We start from the raw sequence: 26,891 nt of genomic DNA on the forward strand, positions 1-26,891 counted from the left end.
GTCATTTCTGAACTTAGGGGCCATTTAAAATTTTATTTCTGCTGTAATTAAGGAAATCATGTTGGTTTCACACCATTTCAAAATCATGAGCTACTGTCACTAAATATCAGCAGCTTTGTCCTTGGCTAAAGTACAGGATCATGTAAGAGTATACTTCAGCCTTTGGGGCTGAAGTAGCCATAGTAAAGATGCTGCCTCAACAGCATCAACAGGAGTTGTAATTGCTTACCCAGCACAATATTTGCCATTGTCACCTTGTAAATAACCATCAGTGAACCATGAGAAGTCAGTTTCCTAGAGGAATTTACTGTAGGTCATCATAAGGAGTCAGGACGTGGTCTTTTTGCATTAAGCAGTTGTGAAAGACTTCATTAGTGACAGGAGCAAAGAGTCCTGGGTTCAGGCTTTTATAGTGTAAGAGAGTTGTGTGAGGAACAGTGTACAAAGGACTTTTTAGAAGGTGAGGCAGCAGATTGAGATTTCAGGAGCGCTTCTACTGCGTCAGGTACGAAAGTGGTTGAAGGGGATTCCACAATGATTGTTTTGCTGACCTGAACCAAAAGGGCAGTGGCTGCAGTGGCTGTAAGGCAAATGGAGAGTGTCCCTCTGCCACAGGGGTTAAGGCTGAGAGCTTTAAGTGGTGGCTCTTTTCCTGTGAGAGATCTTGAGAAGGAGCGCAAAGAAGCAAATCATTTACATGTTGCAACCAAGCAGACACAACCCCCAGGGAATTTTATGTCATCCAGACCAGCCTTTGGGATTTGTGAGAAAAAAAGAAGGACCCTTAGTAAAACCCTGAGGCTTTATTATCTAGGTGACTTGTATTTCTTCCCAAATGACGGCAAAAAGGTATTGGCTCACTTCATCAACTGGAGTGCACTGCATAAATCAGTTGATGCTGCTAAGTCACTTCAGTCGTGTCTGACTCTGTTCGACCCCATAGACGGCAGCCCACCAGGCTCCCCCATCCCTGGGATTCTCCAGGCAAGAACACTGGAGTGGGTTGCCATTTCCTTCTCCAATGCATGAAAGTGAAAAGTGAAAGTGAAGTCACTCAGTCATGTCCGACTCTTGGCGACCCCATGGACTGCAGCCTACCAGGCTCCTCCATCCATGGGATTTTCCAGACAGGCGTACTGGAGTGGGGTGCCATTGCCTTCTCCAGCATAAGTCAGTTACAGTTAGAGAATTTATTCCTGATGGGAATGGATGTTAATAACATACAAGGATTAGAAACAGCAAGGTGTCCAGGGATAAATAACAGAGCTGCTTATTGCTAGTAGGTCCTGGACAAACCTCTACCAATAAAATGGGGAGTTTTACAGAGATAATGAGGTCTTGAACCTTATAATCTTGTATTATTGACTTTATGCCTTGAAAAACGTTTTTACTTATAAGGTATTGATTAATTCTAGGAAGAGGTTTTGAGGAGTTGTTTGAATCTTGATGGGAGATATGCTACAAATTCGTTAGTATCATTTGATGATTTTGCCCATAAGGAGGGTAGTAGTTGATTTAATAGGGACAAAATGCTCAGTGTTTCTGAAATCTGCTCTAGTACCATCAGAGATGGAGCAAACAAAAGATGTCAAAGGGTCATTTAATTAAATCATTTAATTAAAGGGTCATTTAATTAACTGTTAAAAGGGTTAAAGGGTCATTTAAATTCAAATTTTAATTATTTTGAATTAAATAACTGAATTGAAATAATAATACTAACTGAAATAATAAATAATTGAATTATTAATTAAATTAAATAATACTTTGTTATTTTGCTGCTGTTGGTGTCTAATAATTTTTCCATTTTGGAAGAAAGAAATTCTGGCATGATAACTGTCTAAGAAGTCTCGGCCCCTACTAAATGAATAGTGGTGGAGGAACTGAGGGGGGAAAAAAGTCTTAACTCTTCAAAGGGCCTAGACAAAAGGGAAAAGTTCAGGAGCCTCCTGAGGATGATCAGAGATCCCCATTATTTGAACTGTTTTGTTAGTTTTCTGAGACAGAGGCTGTTTTATAGTAGTAGGGTATATAGAGTGGCTCCACTGTCAGGACTGGAAGAGATTTCCTTTCCATTCTGGAGAAATGTTTCTCCAGACTGACTGAGAGGATTGAGAAGAGTCCCTGTAGCTCCTCAGACCCCTGTCGTTGAAAATTGGGAGGACACTGGAAAGGCTGATTAGAGGGCGGAAAGCACCTAAAGTGCTTAAATTTGGAATGGTCTTTTTTCCAGCGTTGTAACTCTTTGCAATAGTAGCAGAAACTAGGAGGGTTTTGGTTCTGTCCAGGAGCCTTCATTTGCTAGAATTAAAAATTAAGAATTTAGGCAGTCTTCCTTTGAGATGATTCATCTAAAATGCAAGAGAACTAACTCACCAGATTAACTGTATCTGGAGTGAACATAGTTTTCCATTCTATCCTGGTCCTTTTTACTAGAAGGGCAAGAGTCAGCCCATTAATAAACAGAAGTAGAGGTGACCTGAGTGGGATCAACATTCAGATGGAAGGCCAGGATTTTCTTTAGAAACAATTAGAAGTTGATTACAATAATCATAAGGAGGTTCATCAGATTTTTGTATGCAAGTCTGAATTTTGTTCCAATCAACAGGCTTTGGAAAAGCCCCGGAACTGGCTCAGTGAAGCTGTTTATCGGTTGCTTGAGGCTGGTCACATAATAAGTTGTCAGGATGGTCTCCCAGTTGTAATTCTAGAGACCTTTCAGGATTTTCCCAATTAGTGGTTTTCATCCAGTGCTGGCCCTGGCCTTCACCAGTTATCTTTGAACTAGTTGATAGGAATCAGGGAAACCAGGTTGGTAAATTTTAATGACTGTATTAAATTCCTTAGTGAATATGTAAGAATCTTGAATTACTTTGGGATCATTTTTGGCTTGGAATCAGTTTGGCTTGCAGTTCAGTTTCGGTCTGGGGAATATAAGAAATTAAGGGTTTAATGTATATTATCATATGTGAAATAGATCACCAGTCCAGGTTCGATGCATGAGGCAGGGCGCTTGGGGCTGGTGCACTGGGATGACCCAGAGGGATGGGATGGGGAGGGAGGTAGGAGGGGGGTCCAGGATGGGGAACACATATACACCCAGGGCTGATTCATGTCAATGTATGGCAAAACCCACCACAATATTGTAGTTAGCCTCCAGTTAAAATAAATTAAAAAAAAATAAAGAGAAGACATACTTCTTTCCCCCCACCCCCCAAAAAAGAGAAATTAAGGGTTTAGCCTCTAGATCCTTAGGAGGCTTAAAGAGGAACATTCTGATAAGTTCTAAAGAAAAGGGAGTTGGCAGAGTTTAAGAGACAAGGGGAAGATTGGCGAGAGAATTAGTATGGGGGAATTAAAGGAACAGAGGAGGTGTCTTCAGCACAGAAGAGAAAGAGGAAGAGAAAGAGGTGGAGTCTGGCCACAGGGGCTGCGGGAGGGTGACAAGATGGTGCCTGAGGTGGCGCCTACGAGCAGCCAAGGAAGAAGAGCCTGAGGCTTCAGGAGCTATTTTATCTTTCTTTAATCATTTATTTGCCTCAGTTCATCTTAAAATTTGATTTTGCAGAGAGATCATTTTAGACTCCTGATAATGTTGCGGAGCCTCAAAATACCAACCAAAATAAGCATTACACTCAGTTCTGGAAATTTTTGAGCTATTGTAGTCCAATTCAGCTCTAAGGAAATTAAGTTAGGAATCTCAAAAGTTCTCTGTAATGGCCGTTAATATTCTAAATTGCCTTTGGTCAAGTTGGTCCATTTAGTTAGAAATGTGCCTGAGGAAGGACTAGGGCTTTTAAACATAAAATCATCTGGAGTCCTCCCAGGGGGCGGACACACTCAAAATGTTTAAATAGCTAGGATCTCATTTCTCTGAAGTTTTTCTCTGGAGTAAAAGAACAATTTCCAAACAGCTTACAGCACAGACAGCTCAATTCAAACAACTTGCAGGCTAATTCCAGCCAGTTTGAAGGAGACGGCTGGGTTTGGATGAGGCAGGCCAAAGACTTTTTTTTAAGCCAGTTTCCAGAGGAGAGCCCCTTCCAAAGGAGTAGGATGAAGAAAACTGGGACAGTTTCAGGGAAACAGGCCCTCTTCCCAAATGAATGGGCCAAAGGTATTTTCAGCCAGCTTTGGTTGAAACAGTCTGATCTCAAAATTAGAGTGACCTGCCAAATGAATACTTGTATATAAAACAAAGCCTTAACTGAAGAGATGGAGCCTTAACCGAAGAGATGAAGCCTTAACCAAAGAGATGAAACCTTAAGATAGACCCCAAATAAAACCTGCTGCTGCTGCTGCTGCTGCGTTGCTTCAGGTGTGTCCGACTCTGTGCGACCCCAGGAGAGCTTCAAATGCAAAGAGGGCATGTGCTCAGAATCCAAGAGAAAGACTTACTTTCATACTCCCGGGTCAGCGAGAAAGCAGTGAGTGGGTTCACTGTGTTTATTGCACCTGTTTGCTCACTAGTCCTGGACCTTTGGGGGCTCTTCCCCAATCCCTGTGTGGGCCACTTCTCAGAACAAATATTTCAGAAATAAATATTTGTTCTGAAATAAATATTCTGCCAGATATTTCTCCAGCAAGGATGGGTTTGCTTAGGATCAGCAGAGTATTGTAATTCAGGGTCTGCAACCACAGTAAATCATGTGCAGGTTCCCAGAATGAAGGGAAGTAGTACCCTTTATAGGGAGGAAAAAGAAGTGGGGAGGGCTTTAATAAACAGAAAGCCCATGGCTTTTCACTGGCTGAGTCCTTGCCAGGAAAGGAGAGGAGTCTTTCTTCTTCGTTTCGGTTCTGCTGTGGTCACAGGGTGTCAGAACTCCCCCTCTGGTCTCCCAACTCTGTTTAATTGAGATTTCTGTTTATTAATTTTTTATGCTTCTAAGAATTGAGGTCTGGTTAAGAGGACAGGATAATTTTGGTTAATTTAAATTACACAGTACTGACCATCCTCTTTATCAAACTTGCTGGACAAATATATGTAGTAGTTTTATATTTTGAATGTATGGCTCTTTCTTTTTCCTGAGAATTCATTGTTGCTTGTGATTTTAGGATTTGGAGTGGATCAGTTACGAGATGACAATCTAGAAACTTACTGGCAATCAGATGGATCCCAGCCTCATTTAGTGAACATACAATTCAGGTAATACATTTTTTTAATTTTTCAATTTGTATAGGTTATAAGTGGACAAAGAAGTTGATTTTATTGACAGAAAATTTAAAGATATACAGAAATTATAGTGAAGTACACTTAACTCTGCTCTTTATAAGCCTCAGAGATTACTTTTCTACTCAATTAGATTCTGTGTTTTAAGTTTACTCTGTCTTATCCGTTATGAATTCTTTTTTTTTCCATTTAATCAATACTTTTTGTTGAAGTATAGTTGATTTACAACATTGTGTTAATTTCTGCCATACAGCATAGTGATTCACTTATATATATATATATATATATACATACACATCTTTTTTTAGACTATTCTTTTCCGTTATGATTTATCATAGAATATTGAATAGGTCTCTGTGCTATATATAGTAGGACCTTGTTTTCTTTATGTATTTTTCTTGGTATTTACACAGTTCCTTTTATGTAGATATTTGTTAGATGTACTTTGCAGTATGATTTATATTAGAAAAATATGCTTTGCTTACGCCTTAGTGAATTGCTCTAAGTATACCAGAAGTGATGATGTTAAGTTCGTTAGGTATAAACTGTTCATGTAACTTCTCATATTTGTACTTCCATTTGGAAGAAAACTTTATTCTAACTTATTACGTCTAAGGACACTTTCAGTTTTGAAATGCTCGTATGTTTGTCTGTTGCTTTGAATTTGTTGATAGAAACCAGTTAACTTGCTTATCTTGCTCCATATACACCATCTATTTTAACATCCTGTATATAGTATTTTTAGTTTGTTTTCATTGTCCTAGAATACAGATCAACACATTTCTTCTGAAAAACCCAGTAGTAAATATTTTAGGCCTTTTGTGCTGTCTGGTCTCTGTTGCAACTATTCATTAATGCCATTATAGCATGAAAGCAGTTGTAGGCAGTGCATAATCACTGAATTTAGCTATTCTAATTAGTAATTGTAAAGTGAAGTGAAGTCGCTCAGTCATGTCCGACTCTTTGCGACCCCGTGGACTGTTGCCTACCAGGCTTCTCCGTCCATGGGATTTTCCAGGTAAGAGTACTGGAGTGGCTTGCCATTTCCTTCTCCAGGGGATCTTCCCGACCCAGGGACTGAACCTAGGTCTCCTGCATTGCAGGCAGACGCTTTACCGTCTGAGCCACCAGGTAAAGGTCCTTGTTTATTTATTTTATACACAGTAGTGTATGTATGTTAATCCCAAACTCCTAATTTATCTGTCTGCCCTCCCCTTCCCCACCGCCCTGCTATTTTCTCTGGCAGCCATATGTTTGTTTTCTGTCAATATGTGGATTTGTTTTGTAAATGAGTTCATTTATATCATTTTGTTAGATTCTACTTGTGAGTGATATTTGATAAGTCTTTGTCTGACTTACTTCACTTAATATAATAATCTCTAGGTTCATCCATGTTGCTGCAAATGGCATTATTTCGTGCTTCTTTACGACTAATATTCCATTGTGCATATATACCATGTCTTCTTTATCCATTTGTCTTTGGACATTTAAGTTTCTTCCATCTTTTGACTATTATAAATTGTGCTGCAGTGAACATTGGAGTGCCTCACTCTTTTTGAATTATAGTTTTCTCCAGATATATGCCCATGATTGGGGTTCCTGGATCATATGGTAACTCAAGTTTTAGCTTTTTTGAGGAACCTTTATATTGTTCTCTAGGGCTTCCCTGATAGCTCAGTTGGTAGAGAATCTGCCTGCAATGCAGGGAACCCCGGTTCAGTTCCTGGGTCGGGAAGATCCCCTGGAGAAGCGATAGGCTACCCACTCCAGTATTCTTGGGCTTCTCTGGTGGCTCAGATGGTAAAGAATCCACCTGCAATGCAGGAGACCTGGGTTCAATCCCTGGGTTGGGAAGATCCCTTCTGGAGTGGAGAAGTCCATGGACTGTATAGTCCATAGGGTCACAAAGAGTCAGACACGACTGAGCAACTTTCGCTTCCTTCCTCATATTATTCTCCATAGTGGCTGCACCAATTTACATTCCCACCAGCCATGTAGGAGGGTTCCTTTTTTCTCCACACCCTCTCCAGCATTTATTATTTGTAGACTTTTTAATGATAGCCATTCCAACTGGTATGAGGTGATACCTCATTGTAGATTTGATTTCTCTAATAATTTTAGCGATATTGAGAATCTTTTCATGTGCCTGTTGGGCATCTGTATGTCTTCTTTGGAGAAATATCTGTTTAAGTATTCTGCTCATTTTTAAAATTTTTTTTTAAATTAAGCCTTATGAACTATTTGTGTATTTTGGAAATTAATCCCATGTTGGTAACATCATTTGCAAATATTTTCTCCATCTGTAGGTTGTTTTTTCATTTTGTATATAGTTTCCTTTGCTATGCAAAAGCTTTTATTAGGTTTCTTTTGTATATTTTTTAATTTCCTGTAGGAGACAGATCCAAAAATATATTGTGGCAATATATGTCACAGAGTGTTCTGCTTATGTTTTCCTCTAGGAGTTTTACAGTATCTGGTCTTAAATTTAAGTCTTTAATCCATTTTGAATTGATTTTTGTGTGTTGTGTTAGAGACTATTTTAATCTCATCCTTTTACATATAGGTGTCCAGTTTTCCCAACACCATGTATTGAACAGACCATCTTTTCTCCATTGTATATTCTTGCCTCCTTTGCTGCAGATTAATTGACCATAAGTGCATGGATTTAGAGCTTCCCAGGTAGTGCTAGTGGTAAAAAACCCATCTGCCAGTGCAGAAGATGCAAGAGATGCAGGTTCGATCCCTGGGTCAGAAAGATCCCCTGGAGGAAGGGCGTGGCATCTCACTCCAGTATTCTTGCCTGGAGAATCCCATGGACAGAGGAGCCTGGCGGTCCATAGGGTCGCAGAGTTGGACATGACTGAAGTGACTTAGCACACACACAGTCACACATTGATTTATTTCTGGGCTTTCTGTCCTGTTTTATTGATCTGTATGTCTGTTTCTGTCCTGGTACTATACTGTTTTGATGACTGTAGCTTTGTAGTAGTCTAAAGTCAAGGAGCGTGATTCCTCCAGCTCCATTCTTCTTTCTGAAGATTGTTTTGACTATTCAGCATCTTTGTGTTTCCATACAAGTTTTAAAAATATTTTGTTCTAGTTCTTTGAAAAATGCTATTGGTAATCTGATAGGGATAGCATTGAATCTGTAGATTGCCTTGGGTATTATGGTAATTTTAACAATAATGATTTTTCCAGTCCAGGAACACAGTATATCTTTCTATCTGTGTGTGTTCTTTTTTCATCACCATCTTATGATGATCAGTTTTTGGAGTACAGGTCTTTTGCCTCCGTCAGTCAGTTCAGTTCAGTCACTCAGTCATGTCTGACTCTTTGCGACCCCGTGAATCACAGCACGCCAGGCCTCTCTGTCCATCACCAGCTCCCCGAGTTCACTCAGACTCATGTCCATCGAGTCAGTGATGCCATCCAGCCATCTCATCCTCTGTCATCCCCTTCTCCTCCTGCCCCCAATCCCTCCCAGCATCAGGGTCTTTTCCAATGAGTCAACTCTTTGCATGAGGTAGCCAAAGTATTGGAGTTTCAGCTTCAGCATCAGTCCTTCCAATGAACTCCCAGGACTAGTCTCCTTTAGAATGGACTGGTTGGATCTCCTTGCAGTCCAAGGGACTCTCAAGAGTCTTCTCCAACACCACAGTTCAAAAGCATCAAATCTTCAGCGCTCAGCTTTCTTCACGGTCCAACTCTCACATCCATACATGACCACTGGAAAAACCATAGCCTTGACTAGACGGACCTCTGTTGGCAAAGTAATGTCTCTGCTTTTCAATATGCTATCTAGATTGGTCATAACTTTCCTTCCAAGGAATAAGTGTCTTTTAATTTCATGGCTGCAGTCACCATCTGCAGTGATTTTGGAGCCCCCCAAAATAAAGTCTGACACTGTTTCCACTGTTTCCCCATCTATTTCCCATGAAGTGATGGGACCAGATGCCATGATCTTCATTTTCTGAATGTTGAGCTTTAAGCCAACTTTTTCACTCTCCACTTTCACTTTCATCAAGAGGCTTTTTATTTCCACTTCACTTTCTGCCATAAGGGTGGTGTCATCTGCATATCTGAGGTTATTGATATTTCTCCCGGCAATCTTGATTCCAGCTTGTGCTTCATCCAGCCCAGCGTTTCTCATGATGTACTCTGCATATAAGTTAAATAAGCAGGGTTTGCCTCCCTAGGTAGGTTTACTTTTAGGTATTTTATTCTTGTTTGATGTGATGGTAAATGAGATTATTTCCTTAATTTCTCTTCTGATATTTCATTGCAGTATGTAGAAATGCAACAGATTTCTGTCTGTTAACTTAGTATCCAGCAACTTTACTGAATTCACTGATGAGCTGTAGTAGTTTTTTAGTAGTGTCTTTGGGATTTTCTAGGTATAACATCATGTAATTTTGCAAACAGTAACAATTTCTTTTCCAATTTGAATTATTTTAATTTTTTTTTCTTCTGTTACTGCTGTGGCCAGGACTTCCAAAACTATGTTAAATAAAAGTGGTGAGAGTGGGCATCCTTGTCTTGTTCCTGATCTTAGAGGAAATGCTTTCAGCTTTTTGCCATTGACTATGATGTTAGCTGTGGTTTTGTTGTACATGTCCTTTATTCTGTTAAGGTATGTTCCCTCTATGCCCACTTTCTGGCATTTTTATCATAACTGGATATTGAATTTTATCAAAAACTTTACCTACATCTCTTAAGGTGATGATATTGTTTTATTCTTCAGTTTGTTAATGTGTATTTCATTGATTAATTTGAGGATATTGAAATATCCTTGCATCTCTGGGATAAATCCCACTTGATCATGGTGTATGATCCTTTTACTGTATTGTTGGTTTTGGATTGCTCATATTTTATTGAGAATTTTTGCACCTGTGTTCATCAGTGATATTGACCTGTAATTTTCCTGTTTTGTGGTATCTTTGTCCAGTTTTGGTATCAGAGTGATGGTGTCCTCATAGAATGAGTTTAGTAGTATTTCTCCCTCTGCAATTTTTTGGAATAGTTTAAGAAAGATATGTTAACTCTTCTCCAAATGAAGTTCATAGTTCCTGGCTCACCTCTGCAGCCATCTGGTCCTAGACTTCTCCTTGCTGGGAGTTTTTAAATTGCTGATTCCGTTTCAGTACTGGTAATTCCTCTGCTCATATTTTCTGTTTCTTCTTGGTTCAGTCTTGGGAGGTTGTACCTTTCTAAGAATCTGTCCATTTCTTCTAGGTTGTCCCTTTTATTAGTTGCTCATAGTGGTCTCTTTAAATTCTTTGTATTTTGTGCTGTTGGTTGTAACTTTTGCTTTTTCATTTCTGATTTTATTGATTTGGTCCCTTCGCCTTTTTTTCTTGATGAGTTTGGCTAAGGATTTATCAATTTTTTTTTATCTTTTCAAAGAAACAGCTTTTAGTTTCATTGTTCTTTTCTGTTGCTTTTTAGTCTACCTGCATGCTAAGTTGCTTCAGTCATGTCCAACTCTGTGCGACCCCATGGGCTATAGCCCACCAGGCTCCTCTGTCCGTGGGATTTTCCAGGCAAGAATGCTAGAGTGGGTTGCCATGTCCTTCTCCAGGGATCTCCTCCAATCCAGGGATCAAACCTGCATCTCATATGTCTTTAGCAGGCAGGTTCACTAGGATTCATATAGCATTGCTGTTATTTCTTGCTTAGATGGGCTTCCCTGGTGGCTCAGATGGTAAAGAATCTGCCTGCAGTGCAGGACACCTGGGTTTGGTTCCTGGATGGGAAGATCCCTGGAGGAGGGCATGGCAACCCACTCCAATATTCTTGCTTGGAGAATCCCCGTGGACAGAGGTGCTTCATGGGCTCAGTCCATGGGGTTGCAGAGTCGGATATGACTGAACAACTAAGTACAGCACAGCACTTGCTTAGGTATTTGATAAAATTAACCATTGAAGCTATCTGTTCCCAGTGTTTTTTTTATAGGGAGTTGTGTTTTTTTTAAACATACAATTTATTATTTCTTTAATTTGTTTTCTATGCCTGAATCAGCTTTCTTTTTTGCCATAGCACAGATTTTCTCTTTAATTACCAGTTTTCTCTCCCATTTCATTGCTACATTTCTCCCTCCAGAAAAATAGTTTTTTATGCCTCAGTTGTCAGCAGGTTTTAAAATTAGTTTTAAGTATAATTTTTATTTTATATATGGGTATAGTTGATTTACAATGTTGTGTTAGTTTCAGGTGTACAGCTAGGTGATTGTTTTACATGTATATATATATAGCTTTTCAGATTCTTTTCCTATATGAGTTATTACAGAATATTGAGTAAAATAGTAGGTTCTTGCTGATGATCTGTTTTATTGAATCAGTTTTGATAAGTTGTTTTCAAAATTCATCTAATTTATTGGGCCAAAGCTGTTACCAATATTCCGTTATCACAGTAGTGTGATTTATAAGAAAAATACGTACTTGGTTATTCAGATGTCTCATATATACTTGGTCTTCATTCATACTTCCTGGCTGAGAGCTCCCTAAACTCTTGGAATTTCCTAAATGATAAGAGCAATGGGATGATATTTGACTTCTTGCTCTCAGGTTCTTGAAAACACTTAAGGGAAGGGGACTTTTGGATTCCGCTCAAGGGTGGGAGCTAGTTGTGGAGAGAATCAGCCATGTGACGAGAAGGTTGGAACTTGCAGACCCACCCCGTGATTTCCAGGAAAGGGAGACAGTATTTTCCAGTATGTTCACATTATTCTGAAGAAGGAAATGGCAACCCACTCCAATATTCTTGCCTGGAGAATCCCATGGACAGAGGAGCCTGGCAGACTACAGTCCATGGGATCGCAAAGAATCAGACACGACTGAGCGACTGCCATTTCACATTATTATTTCCCATTGCATATGCTCTTCTTTAGCTTTGCTACTTCCTAATCAAGAGATGGCATCTATGACTCCTTTCTTGAAACTAGTCAGGCCTTTGTGGATTTCTTGTCTAATAGAATATGGATGTTATAATACTGTTCTTGCTAAGACCTGGTCATAAAAGTCAGTTTCTTCCTTGTTCTCTGTCTCTTTAATGGGTTCTTTCCCTTGGTACTCATTTACCATGCTGTGAGAAAACCTATATCAAATAGAGAAACCCATTAAAAAAAATGAATCATAACCCAAGTCCTCAGCTAAGCTCCCAGCTGACAAGTGGCACAGCTTGCCAGCTGTATGGGTGAGCCACCTAGAAGCTCATCAGCTCTCAAGTCAAGTAGTCACACCCAGTGCTGTGTGGAGTCTTCCCTTCTGGGTCCTGTCCAAATTCCAGATTCATAAACAAACAAAAAAATTATTTTTTTAAGTCACTAAGTTTTGAGATGGTTTGTTATATACCTATAGGTACATATTTATGTTTTCTCTTTTTAAGTTACTATTTTTTAATTCCATCATTTCTGTCTTTTCTTTAGCTGCCTTAATTGACTGGTTTTTCCTCATGCAGTTCAGTTCAATTGCTCAGTTGTGTCCGACTCTGTGACCCCATGAATCGCAGCACGCCAGGCCTCCCTGTCCATCACCAGCTCCTGGAGTTCACTCAGACTCATGTCCATCGAGTCAGTGATGCCATCCAGCCATCTCATCCTCTCTCGTCCCCTTCTCCTTCTCCCCCTCAATCCCTCCCAGCATCAGAGTCTTTTCCAGTGAGTCAGCTCTTCGCATGAGGTGGCCAAAGTATTGGAGTTTCAGCTTTAGCATCAGTCCTTCCAATGAACACCCAGGACTGGTCTCCTTTAGAATGGACTGGTTGGATCTCCTTGCAGTCCAAGGGACTCTCAAGAGTCTTCTCCAACTCCACAGTTCAAAAGCATCAATTCTTTGGCACTCGGCTTTCTTCACAGTCCAACTCTCTCATCCATACATGACCCCTGGAAAAACCATAGCCTTGACTAGACGGACCTTAGTCGGCAAAGTAATGTCTCTGCTTTTGAATATGCTATCTAGGTTGGTCATAACTTTCCTTCCAAGAAGTAAGCATCTTTTAATTTCATGGCTGCAGTCACCATCTGCAGTGATTTGGGAGCCCCAAAAAATAAAGTCTGACACTGTTTCCACTGTTTCCCCATCTATTTGCCATGAAGTGATGGGACCAGATGCCATGATCTTTGTTTTCTGAATGTTGAGCTTTAAGCCAACTTTTTCACTCTCCTCTTTCACTTTCAACAGGAGGCTTTTTTAGTTCCTCTTCACTTTCTGCCATAAGAGTGGTTTTTCTGATTCTTCATAGTAATTTTTTATTAGATGCTTATAGTAAATTTTACCAAGGTGATTGTTGGATTTTTTTTTTTTTTAAAGAGAATTAGACTTTGCTCTGGCAGTCAGCTAAGTTACTCAGGAATAAAGTTGATGGGGTTTCCCTGGTGGCTCACTGGTAAAGAATCTACCTGCCAATGCAGGAGACATGGGTTTGATCCTGGGTCCAAAAAGGTACCACCTGCTATGCACCACACTCTAGAGCCTGGGCCCCACAACTGCTCAGCGCACATGCCAGAGCTCCTGAAGCCTGTGTACTCTAGAGCCTGTAATCTGCAAAAGAGAAGGCACTGCACTGAGAAGCCTGTGCACTGCAATTAGAGAAAACCCCAAGCAGTGATAAAGACCCAGCAGAGCAAAAGGAAAAAACAACAACAACAACAACCTAGTTTCTTTATTAAAAAAAAAAAGAATCAACTTGGTCTTTTTTAGGCTTGACTTTAAGCCTCTTTATCGGGAACTTAGAGTACCTTTTACTCTAGGGTGGAAGTCAGCAAACTCTTTGTAAAGGGGTAGACAGTAAATATTTTAGGCCTGGCAAACTATATTTAGGGCTCAATAATATTGAACCCTAAAATTAAACAGACTTACCCATACAGTCATGAAAGTGCTAGACGGGTGGAGCCAGCCCCTATTAAATGTGTGATGTGAAGGATCTAAGCACATGTTTGCTTCCGGACAGACTTTCTCAGAGGAAGGGGAGAGTAGTGAGTGAGGGGATAGAGAAAGGCTGGGAAGATTACTTACGTCATCAGAATGAAAGTATTATACTCTTTTTTCTCCTTTCTTACAGTACTTTATCCTAAGATGCCTGGTATATAGTAAGCATTCAGTTATGGTGATTATTATGATGATGATTTGAGCAATTTGAGTAGCTGTCACTGTCTCATAATCTATGCATTTACCCTTCCCACATGCATTGCCACTGGACAAACAGCATGATTTTGTATGCAATATTAGTTTTTAAATTTACCACGAGATAAAATTTATAAATAAGTTTAAAAGGCTTTATGGAGTAATAGTTTTAAATTTTTGGTGAGGCACAGTTTGCTTCACAAATCTAATGAAACTGCCTATATAGTATAAGTTATAACTATGAACTGGACATGGAACAACAGACTGGTTCCAAATAGGAAAAGGAGTACATCAAGGCTGTATATTGTCACCCTGCTTATTTAACTTATATGCAGAGTACATCATGAGAAACTCTGGACTGGAAGAAACAAGCTGGAATCAAGAATGCCAGGAGAAATATCACATGCAGATGACACCACCCTTATGGCAGAAAGTGAAGAGGAACTAAAAAGCCTCTTGATGAAAGTGAAAGAGGAGAGTGAAAAAGTTGGGTTAATGTTCAACATTCAGAAAACGAAGATCATGGCATCTGGTCCCATCACTTCATGGGAAATGAATGGGGAAACCGTGGAAATAGTGTCAGACTTTATTTTTGGGGAGCTCTAAAATCACTGCAGATGGTGACTGCAGCCATGAAATTATAAGATGCTTACTCCTTGGAAGGAAAGTTATGACCAACCTAGATAGCATATTCAAAAGCAGAGAAATTACTTTGCCAACAGAGGTCCGTCTAGTCAAGGCTATGGTTTTTCCAGTAGTCATGTATGGACGTGAGAGTTGGACTGTGAAGAAAGCTGAGCAGTGAGGAATTGATGCTTTTGAACTATGATGTTGGAGAAGACTCTTGAGAGTCCCTTGGACTGCAAGGAGATCCAACCAGTCCATTCTAAAGGAGATCAGCCCTGGGTGTTCTTTGGAAGGAATGATGCTAAAGCTGAATCTCCAGTACTTTGGCCACCTCATGTGAAGAGTTGGCTCATTGGAAAAGACTCTGATGCTGGGAATGATTGGGGGTAGGAGGAAAAGAGGATGACAGAATGAGATGGCTGGATGGTATCACCGACTCGATGGAAGTGAGTTTGAGTGAACTCTGGGAGTTGGTGATGGACAGGGAGGCCTGGTGTGCTATGATTCATGGAGTCACAAAGAGCCGGACATGACTGAGCGACTGAACTGAATTGAACTGATACCTATGATTTCTGGGGCTACCTAGACCTGGCTTACTGGTAGCTCAGTTGGTAAAGAATCTGCCTGCAGTGCAGGAGACCCAGGTTCCATCCCTGGGTGGGGAAGATCCCCCGGAAAAGAAAATGGCAATACACTCCAATATTTTTGCCTGGGAAATCCCGTGGACAGAGGAGCCTGGTGGGCTACAGTCCATGGAGTTGCAAAGAGTCAGACATAACTGAGCCGTTAAGTCATAGACCTGAGGGTAAGAACCTATGATGTAGATCAAATTTAAAGGATTATAAACATCTACACGCTACTGTTAAATGATGTCAACAGCAATGTTGAATAAGCTAAAATACAATTAATAGAAAGGTGATGGTAGTTAAGATCCTGTGAGGCAGGCAGACACGTGTGAACTCCGACTCTGCCGACTTTCTAGCTTTGTTACCTTAAGCCAGTCACTAACCTGAGGGTTACTTTTTTTCCCTTTAATCAGTAACATTGAGATAGTAATAGTTCCTATATCACAGAGTTGAGGAGTCAATGAGATAATATATATATAAAACATTGGTTCTGGGCCAGACACAGAGCATATTCAGTCATTCACTCGCTGTTTCTGCTGTTGCTGTTGTGTTTATAATTATTAGTGTTGTTATTATCCTTTGCCTTTGTAACCTGATTATCTTTAGGTTCAGTGACTAAATTATCCTGAATTTAATAACAGAGATGAAATTATTCTGAGCAGAAAGCTTGGTCCTTTAGATCTGCTTTTGTTAAGAAAGAAAAAGGAATCCTTAAGAGTTATCTTCGTGATCTTTGATCTTTCCACTATAAGAAAGACCTTTCACTGCCTGTTTATGGCTGGTGTATCAGGCAAAAGATCTTTTGTATGCCCTTCAAAATTTCCACTTCTTCCTGTGTTTCCCCTCCTGTCTCCTTCCTGGCCCAGCAGACAGAGAGTGATGTCTGTTTGATACTGCTGGCCTCTTTTGAAACTCTGGTAATGGGATTTATCCTGTCAGCAATTCCTGAATATTTAGCGTTTTACATCTTGATCTGTCTTTATTACTTGAGGAACAGCCCTTAACTTTCCCCATTCCTTTCTGATGAAAAGCTTAGGCTATAGAAGTTTGGTGAGCTCACTAAGCTACAGATCCCCTGCTGGTTTTATAGACCGACTTTTGACACAGACTGCTTCTGTTCAAGTAGCTCATTGTTATTGAGTGCCAGTTTATACCAGATCTTAACTTTTAAATCACGTTGAAATAGACTTCTTAATGATTATTTTGTTTGATGTTTAAATTGTCTGTTTTTTCCCCAATGACCAAAATAATACATGCTTCTTTTAAAACATTAATCAGAAAATATAGAAATCATAAAAAAGAAAATAAGCTCTATGCCATCAGAATACTCACTTTTATTATTTTTGTATGGTTCTATATAGGCCTTTTTTTGTATGTATGTAGGTTTATATGACTTTAAAATTTTTTTGTTTTTCCCAAAATGACATCCTTTTTTTCAGTCTGTTTTATAATCTGCTTTTCCCCCTTCTTTAACTATATGTCTATGTGTATCTTAAATAGTTGTGTAATATTTCATTGAATTGGTTTATTATAATTTGTTTAACTAATTCTCTATTGAGATGGACATTTAGGTTATTTATAATTTTTCAGTGACTTAACTGCAGGACCATGAACATTTCTCTTTATCTGTTTTAGAGTAGTTGTGTTATTATTGTCTTTTAATGCATTCTTAGAAGTTCTTTGTGAGTCAAAGACTTTGCCTCTACTAAATGGCAATGAATGTACGTTTCCCTAATCATATTTGGGTATTATCAGTTATTTTCATATTTTCCAATATGATAAAAAAACAATGTCTATGTTTTAATTTCCTGTTTCTTTGATTATTGGCTATTGAACATATTTTAATTTTTTTTTTGGCCACTAGCAGTTTTCTAAGATTAATTTTTATTACATAGTCTTTACTTATTTTTCTAAGATGTATATTTTAAAAGAGTAGAGGTTTATTTCTTGAACTAAGTAGTAAGATTATGCTTTCTAATTTTTAAATGTTTTTCTCTTTGCTAGACTTAGTTTCTCATTTAGCTAGTTATTTTCAAGTATTTTAACATAGGAAATTAAGTAAGTACTAACTAGAAAAGAAAACCAAGCTTGTTGGAATAATCTTCTTTGTCTAAAACACAAGTGAGGAGAACTGAAACTCTCAATGCTTGTTTGTACTCTAAGGGACCTATTTTGGCTTAACTGGTCCTTCTTCAGCATCTGGCTCTTGACCGTATTCTAGGTGAGAGATGTCTGTAAAAGTAACGTGTATCTGTTTTGTGACATGTTCTTCATTTTTATTATTGTTAAAGGACATGGAAATCATTGATCCAAATACTCATTTTAGCAAAATATGACTTTTAAAATCAGAAGATAAGATGTTTGGGATATAATCTTTGCACATGATAAAAGCATGTTGTTTTTACTTTATTGCTTTTAGAAGAAAAACAACAGTGAAGACATTATGTATTTATGCGGATTACAAATCCGATGAAAGCTACACTCCAAGCAAGATCTCAGTCAGAGTAGGAAATAATTTTCACAACCTTCAAGAAATTCGGGTATGTCTTTAAAATTTTTAAAAATATTTTGTCCAGTAACATTTGCTGTTTAGAAGATGGTCACTTTGGACATTAAACAGATTGAAATGTTAATTTATAAAAGGGAAAGTGTTAATATTTTAGAAAACACTTTATATTTCTTATATTTTTCATTTTCTTCTGAATTCTGATTGTCATCTGTGTTTTTTCTCCAGTATTTTATTACGGAAAATTTCAGATATACAGAAAAGCTGAAAGAATGAAACAGTGAACCCCAACATACTCTAGATTATACAATTGTTAGTGTTTTGCTATATTTGCTTTATTATAATCTGTCCATTATCTAATTTTTATGTGCATTTCAAAATAGGTTGTAGTCACCCCAAATACTTTAGCATGGTATATGATAACTAGAGTTGTTAATATTTCTAAAGGTTCATTTGTTAAGGTAAAATTTATGTAAATTTTGCACAGATCTTAATTATATTATTTGGTGAGTTTTGACAAATGTATAATACATCTGTATAGCCCCAACTCCTGTTAAGATATAGAACTTTCCATTACCCAGAAAATTCCCGCATATTTCTTTCTAGTCAGTCCCCATATCTGTCTTACCCTCAGTGGCAACTGTTGCGATTTTGTTTGTTCCTTCATTCTTTCATACCACAAATCAGTTTTGCCTCCTCTAGAATGCCATATAAATGGAGTCATACAGAGTATACATTTATGTAAAGATTCTCTCGCTCAGCCTAATTTTTTTGAGATTCATCCATGTTGTTGCATGTATCAGTACTTCATTTTTTGGATTCCTGAGTTGTAATCCATTGTTTGAATAAACTACAGTTTATTTATCTTCTGACAACTTTCTGAAGCCAATAGGACCGTGCTTTTGTGACCTGAATTTTATTAATTCCCCAAATATTTACATTCCAGAGATATTTTCAGTGATTTTGAAATGTACACTTGGAAAATTGTGACCCTTATTAGCATTTTTTCTTTTCAGAAAATCTTTGAGCTCAAATAGTCATTAAAATCTTTTAAATTGGGTGGTTCTGAGAAATCTGGGAAGGACCTATAATTCTTGAAAGATTTCTAGTTAAATTGTGGCCTGGACTCTTATTTGACTTGGTGTTTATATTTAGATCTATCTACATTTATATTTCTTCCCCGAGTTAGTAGTAGAATACTTAATAAAAATCATATGTACTTTCATTGTTTTCTCATCAAGTGCAGTGTTTTTTCTCTTGTGAAACTTGCTTATATATTAACAAATAATAAGTAAGTACATTGTCCCCAGGTGTTATTGTTATTTGATCTTCTTTGAAATAAATTCATTGCTTTTTGAGATGAATACTTGGTCTTCTTCCGAAGTTATCTTCCTTTATTTTTAAAGAGTAATTCTGTAAATTTTCTCAAGGACTAATTTGGTTTTGAAAAATTGCCATAAAAAAGGTAGTCTTATTCTAGTTTAAGAACATTTCTCATTTTCTCTTGACAGATCATACTGTTAATTTGTACTTCCGTGCTTGAATAAATTCATAAATCAGCTCTGAATTTTCTTCATTTAAATTTTTTTCAATTTTTACTTTTTTCATTCAGAATCATTAAAAATTTTATTATCATAGTCATATTAGACCATTTGCTAGACTTTTATTAGTCATGTAACAGTTAGTGCATAAAGCCTTGAGATATTTACTTCTTATACTTCAATTATTAAACATTTTATATTTATCACATGATTGGGTCACTCACATTGAGAAGCCTTTGGGAGCAGAGTCAGCTTGTTTTGATTTAGAATTAAAGATTTGTCATACAGTTCTTCAGACAGGTTGAAATAAGTGAAACTCTAGGAAGAAAAGGTTTTGATCCAAGATATGTATGGTTGAATCGTCCAAAAAGAGCCTGTTAGAACACTGCTACTTCTCTTATCTCAGAATTGTTACAGAGACTGCTAAAAGGAAATGATGTAGTCAGAATTGGGGTTCAAAGCACATTTGTATAATGTTAGCTTGCATTTTGGAGAAGGCAGTGGCAACCCACACCAGTACTCTTGCCTGGCAAATCCCATGGGTGGAGGAGCCTGGTAGGCTCCATGGGGTCGCTAAGAGTTGGACATGACTGAGCGACTTCACTTTCACTTTTCACTTTCATGCATTGGAGAAGGAAATGGCAGCCTACTCCAGTGTTCTTGCCTGGAGAATCCCAGGGACGGGGGAGCCTGGTGGGCTGCCGTCTATGGGGTCACAGAGTCGGACCCGACTGAAGCGACTTAGCAGCAGCAGCAGCAGCATGTATGGCATATATTTATAATGTCCACTAGATGTCACTGTTGTCCTTTAATTGCTGTTCTCCTAAACTTAGAGACTAAGTTGAATACCTCAAGTAGTCCTAGTTGCACTCGTTTTTGCAAGAGTGTATTAAAAAATTCTTTAATGCATTTTGGGAACTGTAGTCTTCATGTCTGATTTCTAGATATGTGTTAAATATATGTTTATATTTATAAATTATAGAAACTTTAAAGAATATTTGGACCATTGTAGAATACTTTTAATCTAGTCTTTGCTTTTATTATATCATTTAAGTCATGAAACATTAGCCATATAGAATAAGGGCTCTTTTAAATAGTCTCTAAGTGTGTTTATATTTCTGTGTAGTGACCACATAGCCTCATGAGACCAATAATAATAAATATTACCAGGTGATAATGTAAGTTGTTTTCCTGAAAAACTTAATGAACATACTGTTTCTCTGCCACAGTTCTCGCTAAGGAACCATAATTTTTGGATTTTGCTTTAAAATATTAGTGCTGCCTTTGCAGCTCATAGTATAAAGAATACTTTTATCTTTAATTATACATCTTTATATGTGATTTATTCTGTTTACCTTTTTTCTTTTGTAAGTTGAAGAAGTTAAGAATTTGATAGCACTTTGTTTTTAAAGGAAAGATAAGCAAAGGATGATTTTTATTTTCTTAATGTTACTCCTCTATAACATCTAAATTTTTACTTTTAAAAAATCTTTGCTTTTTCTAACTGAGATACTAACACAAGTGATTAAAATAGTGTGAACTTTTATGAGGTTTTTAGAACCATCATTTTATTAGTTATAGGACTGATTTAACTGAGTGGAAAATCCAACTAAATCTTTTTATATTTTTCCATGGATGCTTGCCCACTGGAGGGTGTAGTGTGTATTGGAGTGTTTTAATAGGTTTTCCTTTTTTACTAGAAATTATGGATTTGTTTACTTGAAACACTCTAAAGCCTATTTTCTGTAACTTTGTTATTGATTTGAAATAGCAACTTTGAAAAAAATTATAGTTCAGGGTAAGAAGAACTTATTGGTCATCCTGTTTATCCAACGATTTCTAGTTTTCTAGCATATATTTTCTTTCATCTCAGTTATAAAGTATGACATTATATGTAGATCTTTGGAAAAATCTCTGCAAAAAGATCAGGCCCTTCCTTTACTATTCTAGAATGCATATTTTAACCTGTATTCCGGAAGAGAAAGTTAAAACAGAAGTTAAGTGTAGACTTTCTGTCTAATGGATGCAAGATACTGACTCTGGGTTTGGCCAATTAGAACATTTTTTGTACCAGAGTTGAATTTATTTATTCTGCTCATTCTGCTTTCCTGTTTTCAAAATTATCTATCCTACACAGATTGGAAAGCAACAGCCTAAGAACATTTTATGTTTATAATTGATTGCTTCTGCAGAAGAGACTATTTCTATATGGAAGTAAGAATTTAGCATTTCAGAGTCTGTGTCATTATCTTTTCAATATATTTAATCTCAGTTCTGTTACTTTTATGCAAGAAATCATGTTCATGCTGTCTAGGAAGTTATTCTAGAGATGTTTCCAAATAAAGATATAGTTTCTTTTTAACTATTTAAATCCTTTGTATTTTAGCATTATGTTTTGGTTTGATATTGTTCTTTTTCTTTGCTCTCAGAAGGGAAAATATGTGAGAAGGAAATTTTTTGTTGTTTAGTGTGAGGAACCAGAATACTACTATGTATTAAATGTGATCATTTTAGAATACATCCCCAGCTAAAATCTAAGAAAATTTAAAATCTAAATTTTCTAACTGGGCAAATAGGTACATGTATATATATGTATGGCTGAGTCCCTTTGCTGTTCACCTGAAACTATTACAACGTTGTTAATTGGCTATACTCCAATACAAGATAAAAAGTTTTTTAAAAAAATTACTAAAGACAGTTTTCTTTTTATCTCTGTGTGTATTCTCATTCCCATAAAAAAAGCTATTGTAGGAATTTTTGTTCACAAATATAAAATGACAGTCGTTTATTAGACATATAGTGGCAGCTCTCAAAATTACTTCTACACAGTTTATGAAAAACAACTTGCTAATTTAAGGTTAAGCAGATGTTTTCAGCATATGTGAAAGTTGTCCTTTGGTTCATTGTTAGTATTTTACTTCTAAAATTTGTAGCCACAAGAGGATAAAGTACTGATGGAGCCCAAAATTGAGCGCTTAAGTGAATTTTAAGCCTTGCTTTTGTCTTCAGATAATAAAGCTCTTACCAAGTGTTTTTTTCTTTTTTTCTTTTTTCAAGAGGAGGCTTGAAACAAGTCTTTAATGTTAAGAGAGCCATAATGATATTTTCCTTTTCTTCCATGTGGGCGAGCATTTTGGCTGTCTACCTTGTGTCTTAAATCAGTAGCATAGCTATGAGAGTCCATATATGGTACTTTGACAGAAGTGGTTAATAAGTCAGCTCTTCTGTTAAAATAACATTTACTATTATAATTTGCGTTCCATTAATGTGTGTGGTAGAGTGCAGAGATGCAGACAAAGGCTCTGACTCTCTCCATTGATCTTAAAATCTACTTTTATTTACTTTCTTATGAGAGGCCTATTTTAAACAACTTGATATAAAGTAGAATGATTTAGGCAGTATCTACAGACATAATTTGGTTTGATAAGACAGTGTTTAATTTACTGAGCCTTTGGAAAAAATAGTTTTTATTGAATTTAGCTAATTGGAAAGAAAGTATCTTTTAAAATCAGTTTTTATAACTAATTTTAGGACATTTTGATATGAGTGTAGAATATTTTGGTGTGGTACACACAGTTTTTTGAAATAGTGTTGTCTTTTATCCCTTTCTGAACATAATGAAAAATATTCATAATTATCAGTACATACATTACTTATTTCTAAAATGGAGTTGAGATAACTATGCATTTGGCGTATGTTTCATCTTGAAACTAAAATATATTACAGAATAGAATAGTATATTAGGAGTATTTAGTATTTAGGAGAGGAACATTCTTGTATCTCTTGTTTTTTGTTTGACCACAAACTTAAACTATAGATTTTTTGCATAGCCTGGCATTCCCATGTAAGACAGATTCATGCTTTGTTGAGTAAATATTTATTTAGAGGCTGTTAAGTGCCAGACACTGTATTAGGTACAAGGGATACAGCAGAGATAGTCACTATTTCTGCCTTCAAGCACTTTGCAGTCTGGTGGAAGAGACAGGCAAATAAATCAACAATTACAATTTAGTAAATACACGCAGCATGTATGAGAACACAATAGTTTAAAGTTTTTTAAATTTAATGATAATGATAGTTTGAACATTTTTTCGAAAAGAGGTGATGGTTCAACTGAATCTGAAGGATAGATGTAAAGCCGGCTCCATACAAAGGTATGGAGGCATGCAGGTCTGGCCTGGTGGCAGAACTGCCGGGAGTTTAGCATGCCTGACAGCTGGGTAGGTGTGAGGCATCTCAGGAAAGATGGAAAGAGTGTTTATTCTTTCAGCATACTTACTGTAATGGTAATGGCCTGTGTATGTAAGGAGTTTACCTTTTTTTTTGTAGAGTAAATACATACTTGTTCCACTGAAAATGATATAGGTGAAGTCAGATTGTGCCTGCTGTCAGACTTCTAGGGAGCTTAGACTTGAAATGAGGAAACATTGATAAAGTGAAATCCTGGCTATGGTGGGACTGGAGCAATGTGAAAACCAGGCATGTAGTCCTGTGAGTGCGGGCTTACTCGCTCAGTCGTGTCTGACTCTTTTGGCACCCTTTGAACTGTAGCCCACCAGACTCATCTGTCCGTGGGATTTTTCAGGCAAGAAAACTGGTGGGTCTCCATTTCCTCCTCCAGGGGATCAGGGTACAAATTACGAGGATTTAACTAAGGTGAGAGTGGTTGGGTTCAAGAGGAAGGGATGTGTTTGGAGAAGAATCCAAAGGACTTGTGAATGATTGCTACCTGGGAGTATCCGCAGGTGATTCAAGTAGGTAGAACGGGACATCTAGCATTCTTTTCATGTCTGGCATCTGGTTGAATATTGTGATTTAATTGGAAATGGAATATAAAGTAAGGACCATAGAGGTGGGGATGGAGAGAAAGTTTAAGCTAATGAGATTAATTTTGCCTCTGAGTTCTTGTATCTTTTCAGATGGAAGACTTTTCAGTAGGTAGTCAGGTCCATGAAGCTGAACCCAAGGGAAAAAGTCTAGGTTAGAGGTATAGGTTTGGGAATCATCGATGTATAAGTATCAGCTTAGGTGTGAGTTTCGATTTCATTCAAGGAGTGTGTATGGTTGAAAAGAATACCAGAGCTGAAACTGTGGGAAATGCCAATATTCAAGGATTGGGTAGTAAAAGGTCATCCAGTGAAAAATGCTGAGAGGAACTGCCAGAGATGAAAATAAAAACCAAGAAAATATAATGTCACAGAACTGATAATGGTCAAGAACTCAGTTAGATAGGGACTGAAGAGTTTCCTTCCTAAGCCTGTGTGACATGTTGTAATAGGCAATGTATTTAATGCAGCTCTGAACTAAGGCAGTTCTTGCAAGTAGTTTAGTCACTCTTTGGAGGGATAGTTTCTAAATTTATATTAATAGATTGGAGACTAATGAAATTAATTTGCTTTTGTAGCAAGAATTCTAAGTTTTCCTATCATAGTATTTGTGCTAAGAAAGAAGATTCTGATGGTTATTCTTGTTTCATAAGTCTTTAAATTGGAAGGTTTTGTCCTGCTGATGCATACTTGAAAGAAACTGTGAAGTCGATGGGATTTCTTTCAAGAGCATTGTGCTGTATAGTTGCTTTTTTTGAGAGCGTTTTCACAGCAGTTATGGAAAAACTGCACTTAAAAAAATTTTTTTTAGGCAGAGTGACAGTAGTAACACTCAAGGGCAAAGAAAACAACAACAAAAAAACAGCATTAGAAAGCCCTTTATTTAACCCTGGGCTTCCCTGATGGCTCAGTAAGGAATCTGCCTGCAATGCAGGAGACCTGGGTTTGATCCCTGAGTCTGATCCCTGGGTCAGGAAGATTCCCTGGAGAAGGGAATGGCAACCTACTCCAGTATTCTTGCCTGGAGAATTCCATGGAGCCTGGAGGGCTGCCGTCCATGGGGTCGCAAAGCGTTGGACACAGCCGAGCAACTAACACTTTCACTTTGTTTAATGATATGGCAGGATGTGGGTTTCCCAGGTGGTGCTGCTGGTAAAGAACCTGTTTGCCAGCGCAGGAGACATAAGAGACGACTGAAGCGACCGCACACACACACACGCGTGGCAGGATGTAATACAAAAATGCAATAAAGTGCACTTTATTATGTGCTTTACTTACAAATATGAAAGTGAGATATGGATTATCAACCCCTGTTATGTAAAGAACGCTTACTGAGTGTGAGCAGCTGAATGAGCCAGGACTGAGCACCTGACTGAAAACCCAGCAGGTGTCGGAAACAGTAGACTTTAATAAAAAAGTCAAACCAGCAGTCAGTCCATAGACTTGCCACTGACCCATGTTTGTATACTTCACTTCGAAAAGGTTATCTAAATAAATCCAGGCGATTCCTTCTCAGAAAAAAAAAAAAATGTTTTAGTTGTGATAAAAAAAATAACCCCATAGAGTTTGTCATCTTAACATTTTTAAGTATATAGTCCAGTAGTGTTGAGTATATCCACGTTGCTGTATAACAGATCTACAGAATGTTTTCATCTTGCCGAACTGAAAATCTGTGTCCATTAAAACAAGTCCTCGTCATTTCCCTCCCCTCAGACCCCAGGAACCACCAGTCTGCTCTCTGTCTCTGAATTTGACTGCCTTAGATACCTCATAGGAGTGAAGTCATACAGTATATGTCGTTTCGTGACTAGCATATTTCAGCTAGCACGATGCCTTCGAGGTTCATCCAAGTTGTAGCCTGTGACAGGATCCCTTTCCTTTCTAAGGCTAAGTCATATTCCATTGTATATATAGACCACGTTGTGTTTACCCATCCCCCTGACAATGGACACTCAGTTGCCTCCACCTCGAGATTATTGTGAATAATGCAGCTTTGAACACGGGTGCGCAAATATTTCTTTGAAACCCTACTTTCAGTTCTTTGGAGTATAAATCCAGAAGTGGAATTGCAGAATCATATGGTAGTTCTATTTTTTAATTTTTTGCCTCTCTCCAAAGGGTGGCTTATAAGAAACAGGCAAGTTAGCAGTAAGACTTGATGGAAAAGCATAGTAATTTGAAGAAGGAGAGGTAAGGTGAAGGGCCATGCACCACTGAAGCTTTGAAGTTAGAAGATTATAAGCTGTGAGGTACAGGAGTGGGCAGGATGGTGTATGAATGGAGTGGGTATAAGGACAGAGACACCAGGAGAGAGACAAGTAGGGTGGGACAAGTGGCTGCTGCCCCAGCATTTTTCATTTCCTGACCTTTCTGATACCTGGGTGTTTATTTTCTCCTGGTTTCCCATGTATATATAAACTTTTCCATAATCTCCTGCTTCCTGTAGACTTTTGAGTGAGTTTTTATCTCTGGCTACTAA

The 26,891-nt window shown here is 37.8% G+C and overlaps 1 protein-coding gene across 4 annotated transcripts in view; it reads left to right on the forward strand.

Annotated features, from left to right (window-relative positions):
- The window catches only part of ANAPC10 (anaphase promoting complex subunit 10), a 90,804-nt gene that overhangs the window by 17,529 nt on the left and 46,384 nt on the right, over positions 1–26,891 (forward strand). For 3 of the 4 annotated variants that reach the window (XM_040250440.1, XM_040250442.1, XM_040250441.1), the window contains exons 3-4: positions 5,053–5,143; positions 17,959–18,079. In XM_040250440.1, the coding sequence (XP_040106374.1) occupies positions 5,053–5,143; positions 17,959–18,079 (212 nt within the window). Of the gene's footprint in view, positions 1–5,052; positions 5,144–17,958; positions 18,080–18,273; positions 19,410–26,891 lie in introns of those variants that run through there. The other variant, XM_040250443.1, reaches the window with a different exon arrangement.

This window comes from Oryx dammah, unplaced genomic scaffold (assembly GCF_014754425.2).
Source record: "Oryx dammah isolate SB20612 unplaced genomic scaffold, SCBI_Odam_1.1 HiC_scaffold_12, whole genome shotgun sequence".
Classification (NCBI taxonomy): domain Eukaryota; kingdom Metazoa; phylum Chordata; class Mammalia; order Artiodactyla; family Bovidae; genus Oryx; species Oryx dammah.